Genomic DNA, 5,927 nt, shown 5'->3' with positions numbered 1-5,927 from the left:
ATGATCTAGCTAGTGGTGTATAGTAATTTTGCTTGATGTTGTCTTCTAGAAATTATGTCTATATGTTGTTTTATGATGTTATATCTAGTATTTGTTGTTGTCTTTCATTAATGCGTGGGACATTTATTGAGAATAGTTTTTGTAGATCGATTTAGATAGTGGTCTAATAGTATATCGTTTGCTCGCATAAATAGAGTAGTGTGTTAAAATCCATTGAAGTGCAAAGTTTGCTATATTTCATTGAAAATGATATCTTTAACGGGTTTATTTTTTGGATTTTAATACTGGTATCATAACGAACATAAACAATACCAACTGAATTAGTATTAACTCACCGCCTCATAAAGAAGAAATTCACCATAACACTCACATGAAATCACTAGTTATAATAATTAAAATAATATCTCAGTGAGATAGCATGTAGTCGAACGTAAGGACCGTTTCATGTTATTTAAATACTAAACTATTAACATATATTATTGCATAAAGTTATATACCAATACATCTTATATGTTTTTAATTATAAATAAAACTTTTTTAATGATAATGTTTAAAACATTATTTTTTTTTCTTTCATATATAAAATGAATGATGGGTGATAGCATGAGAGACCAAGTAGCACAAAGACAGCTTTTTCTACACATAGTTCCTCATACCAAAATCCAATAAAGATATGGGTTTTGGGTACCAAAGCAAGATCTTTCTTCTTCTTCTTCTCGTTCATGTGCAGCTTTTGGTGGTTCTAACTTTGGCTGAAACAGAAGTAGTGTCATTATCAACATTTAGCAAGAGTAGTAGTAATATTAGTGTAAGTGATTCCTTGAGGGGAACAAGAGTTGTAAGGGGATCAAGAGCAAGAACAAGGCCAAAACCAAGACCAAGACCAAGACCAAGACCAAGAGGCAGAGGGTTGCTAGGGTGTGATTTGTACAAAGGAAGATGGGTTCAAGACACTTCATATCCACTTTATGTAGCTTCAACCTGTCCATTCATTGATTCTGAGTTTGATTGCCTTAAACATGGTCGCTCAGACACTCAGTATCTTAAGTATGCTTGGAAACCAGATACTTGTGACCTCCCAAGGTACATTCTCTCTCTCTCTCTCTCTCTCTCTCTCTCTCTGATTCAAGGGCTTTTGGTAATGAACAAGAAAGATATAATATTAATATAATATAATCAATACTTGATCAAACATGTAACTTTAGAAAAGAAAGAACATAGATAAGACTACACCCATATGTGTTTGGTCAAGTGTCATGAAACTTTTATAACCTCTGAAAAAACCAAACTAATGAGCCCACGGTCCCTTGATCTCTCATATGACCAATATGTTCTCTTATGTTGATTGACACAATTAGAGGTAACTAGGGCTCGAGCCTAGAGCTCGTGACATCTAGACTCGTGGACCCGAGTTTTCGGCTTACACAGGTTATACATATTTATTGAACATTAAAAGCAAAGGAATTATAAGAAGTGACACTTTTGCAATAAATATGATTCCTCTTTATGTTCTCTTAGTTCTGAAGACAAAATTATTGCACCCTCCAATCAAATAATTTTAATAGATTTCACATATTTTATTGATTTTTCAATAACTTATATGTTAACTTCTATTTTCCTAAAACTTAGTATGCATCCTTTTCACATGTTATTTTCAAGCAATGACCCCAGTAACAACTAACAAATATATGGGTGTGTGACTGTTGGATCGCGGCTCGGCCGAAAGAAAACATAGGTGCATCAAAAATATGATATTTTCATAAATTCTTTTATATTTTTAATCAGCCAAAGATAAAATATATAACCTCAAACCTCAGTTAAAAAAACTTAGCAAGAATAACAAAGTTAACAAGAAGTTGATTTTTTAACCACTCGGTCCAACTAATTTTAAATTTAACGTCTCTTCTTGAAATACTTTTAAATGATGATGGATGGATGGATGGACGGATGCAGGTTTAATGGGGTGGATTTCTTAAACAAATGGAGAGGGAAAAAGGTTATGTTTGTGGGTGACTCACTGAGTCTGAATCAGTGGGAATCGTTGGCTTGTTTGCTTCATGCGTCGGTGCCTGATTCCAAAACCACTTTACTGCATAGAGACATTCTTACTTCCCTTGCTTTTCAGGTTCGTTTTCTTTTATTTATTCTTTTTAGGGAATTTTTATATGCTTTATTTCCTTCCTTTTTTTTTACTTTTTGTCTCATGCATAATAGTAAATAATTAAATATACCCTGTCTATCCAATTATTAAGGTGATTGTTTAATAATACTTTATGATAATGTGACCTGTAAAAGGTTAATAAGTTTTTAAATTAAGTGTATAATAATATTAATTATTATCGTGTTTTTTTATATTAAACAAGTTGTACCAAATCAACCGGTAACCGGACCCCACGGGCCCAAAAGCCCCACCGTCGGTAACAAAAGGCGTAGGAAGTTGGAGGAGTGGTCCTTGGTTGTTCCGGCAGGTCAACTATATGGACAAACTTTAAATTGTTTGTATTTGAGTCATTTGACACGTCTCTTTCATGTCATCCTCATAAAACCTTTTAACAACGGGTTTATAAATTTGAAGTAATTCTTGTTAGAATTATATGTCATTTAAATTGTATAATTAAATAATACTTTTAATGAGGCTAGCTTAGGTGGTTAGTGTCTTAACTAACCATCACGAGCTAGCTCTGGTGGTCAGGAGGTTTTCCATAAAGTTTTTTCTTTAGAGCTCATGGGTTTTATTCTCACAAATGTATGCCACTTACTCGAAAAACACTATTAAAGAAGATTAAACTTTGGATAAGGAGTAGTTGATTATAAGTTGTTACTTGGGAACATGTCAGCCTGACTAACTCCATTTAAAAACAAAAATAGCCATCCTAGCATATTTGGAGAATTTAAATGTATGATCTTCTAAGTTACGACCTTCAGAAAATATAATGTCTTACTTAATTATTTACTACTAACTTACTTTCTTGTTAGTCATATTTTCCTTTTTCTAATTTTTTATAAAATATTTACTCTATTTTATCTATTCCTGTATCCATCTTAAATGAAACTTTAGTATTTTATATCAGAAAACTAATTTGAAGTAAATATTTGATAATAGGTCTTTAAAATTATAAGATCAAAAAAATATGATGTTTTTTCACTTTCTTTATATTTCTTCACTTGGATATAATCTATTTTGTATTTTCTTTCAACAAGGGATTAAAATTATTTATATACAGTAGTCAGTAGAAACTAAAAAGTAATTCCTGTGATGGAAGTCTATTAAGTTGTTATTTGTTATAACAGAATAAGCTGATTTACTATGTAAAAACGTGATTTATTATAATAGACCGGTAATTGTTTCAGAAGAAAACAAAACAAAATAACCGAATGGTAACTAATATATGAATTATGGTATTTTTATATATTTTTAAACAAGGTATTTCTGTATTAAATAATGTAATAATAATATCTAAAGTTTCACGAGCATGTTCCCAATGTGGAAAGTGATAAGATAGTGCGACAAAAAGTGATTCCGTTCATAGTGATGTGTCAAGGAGAGGTGTAGTTTTGGATTTTAGTAATGAGGAACATCACATGTGACCAACCTCAAAACAATGTCAAAACTACTTGCAAACACTAAAACAAACATACAAACAAATACCCTCAAAAACATAAATTTTGTAAAATATTTGTAACACATTGTCATTTATTTAATAAAGGGCAGGTACCTTAACTATGCCATGCTAAAATGGGATCCATCAAATAGTAGTGGGCAAAATAACTGGTTCCGGACCAGACCCGGGGTACTTGACCTGGTCCTATCCGACCCACGGGTACCAACCATGTTTCGGTTCCTTTGAATAATCGTACCCGGACTCGCCGAAACCAGTTTCATCTCTACCCGGACTCAACCCAACCAAAACCAGATAAAAACCCGGCAAACCCGGTCAAAACCCAACCATACATGAAACTAGTTCCAACCCGACCTGGTTCTTGACTTTTGTTGACCATTCCCAGAACCCAGTTCCAATTCCTGAAAATGCCCGATATGTGCACCTCTAGGCATCAAATATTTAGGGTTCAAGTCTTATTTAGTCGTATGAGCTTAAGGTTAGGATCTGCACTGACATGAATCAAACACAAACACGAAAAGCAATAAACGAACATGAGGATTTAAAACGTTTGGTTTAGACTAACCAACTTCCACAGGAAGCAACTATATATTATTTATTAAGTGTCAAGTGACAACAATTACAAGTACATTACGGTGAAATATATATAGACTAAACTAAAGTTTGTAATTTACTAAACAAGAAATCTTAAACAGGTTGAGGATAGGACACACCGCCCCACACCTGTCTCCTCATTTTTTGATTTCAAGTAATACCCATGCTATGCAAAGGCCTATGAATCCAACTATTTTTGTTAAAAAAAAATTATTTATTTATTTTGATATTTTATCAAAGTGTAACTAATGTTTATAACGCGCTTAAACATAGGATTACAATGCGACGATATACTTGTACCGAACTCCATATTTGGTAGACATTGTGAAACAAAGCATAGGAAGGGTTTTGCGTTTGGATTCGATTAATGGAGGCGATACATGGAAAGATATGGACGTGCTCGTTTTCAACTCGTGGCATTGGTGGACCCATACCGGCGATATGCAGCCGTATGTTCATATCTTAGTATCCAAATATATTTATGTGTATAGATTATACCACTGGATTATATGAATAAAACATTATGTTTAATTAATGTAACAGATTTGATTACATACAAGACGGGTCAACTATCTCAAAAGATATGGACCGCCTAGCCGCATACTACAAGGGTATGTCCACTTGGGGTAAATGGGTCGACCTTAACGTGAACCCATCAAAAACCAAAGTGTTTTTTCAAGGAATATCGCCTACACATTACATGTAAGTACATCTCACATATATGTTTATGAACCCTTTAACCATTTTATATATGTTTATGTGACATACAAAAATCTAATCGGTTGTTTTTAACCAAACTAGGGGAAAGGAATGGGGATCATCATCAAGAAATTGTTATGGAGAATTACAACCAATAGAAGGATCATCATACCCAGCGGGTTTACCCGAAGCTCAAGTTGTTTTGAACAAGGTTTTAAGTAGCATAAAGAAACCGGTAACGTTGCTTGATATAACAACGTTGTCTCAATTGAGGAAAGATGCACATCCATCGTCCTATAGTGACACGGGTGTCGATTGTAGCCATTGGTGCGTTCCTGGCTTACCCGATACATGGAACCAGCTCATGTATGCCTCATTCCTCAACTGATAAATCATTTAACCTGCAACATGGACGATTTATTATTATACACAATTAATACAAATTAAATGGAGATTTGTAATATGGTTCATTTGTAAAGTTTATGGACAAGATTCGTAATGGAGTGAAATAAAGCTAAAAAGAAGGGCTGTTGTGGCATTTGTAGTTGTTTTCTTACACAATGTAGAATATTTGGCTAGTTGAAAAGTATGTATGTATCGGAAATGTGGAATAGGATGAAAAAAAACTCGAATTTAACCCTAAATATCAAGAACATGTAAGGTATTCGGGCATGGGACCGAATACGCATTAGTAAAAAAGATTGGGAATTAGGTGATACTCAATCCTACTACCTGAAACCATATACCCGTTTACCCGAACTGTATGCCGGAGATATTTTATTTTAATTGTCTTTCCCATTAACCATTGACCATTGTCTTGTAATGCTTTGTTCAAATAGTTTCATTATGTATAAAACAAACTTTTCTTTTGTGATATGTATTAAATAATAAGATTTATATTGAAATTAGCTCATCTTTTTATTTTTTTGGATTTTAATCTTCATGAAATTTACATATGAAGAAACACTAAGTGAACCCTGGACAGATTATAGATAATCTGGGGGTTAAGTAATG

At 33.2% G+C, this 5,927-nt stretch overlaps 1 protein-coding gene across 1 annotated transcript; it reads left to right on the top strand.

The window, feature by feature from the left end:
- The first annotated feature begins 596 nt into the window (after positions 1-596).
- Positions 597-5,458, top strand: LOC143620940 (protein trichome birefringence-like 38). The gene is made up of 5 exons (XM_077092505.1): positions 597-1,083; positions 1,954-2,125; positions 4,488-4,663; positions 4,758-4,916; positions 5,016-5,458. The coding sequence occupies exons 1-5, from the start codon at positions 674-676 to the stop codon at positions 5,299-5,301; spliced, it is 1,203 nt and encodes a 400-aa protein (XP_076948620.1). The 5' UTR covers positions 597-673; the 3' UTR covers positions 5,302-5,458.
- Positions 5,459-5,927: the final 469 nt, after the last annotated feature.

This window comes from Bidens hawaiensis, unplaced genomic scaffold (assembly GCF_021521415.1).
Source record: "Bidens hawaiensis isolate Kalapana, Puna unplaced genomic scaffold, B.hawaiensis_p1.1 tig00002735_1, whole genome shotgun sequence".
Taxonomy (NCBI): Eukaryota; Viridiplantae; Streptophyta; class Magnoliopsida; order Asterales; family Asteraceae; genus Bidens; species Bidens hawaiensis.
This window is presented reverse-complemented; position numbering and strand designations above follow the sequence as displayed.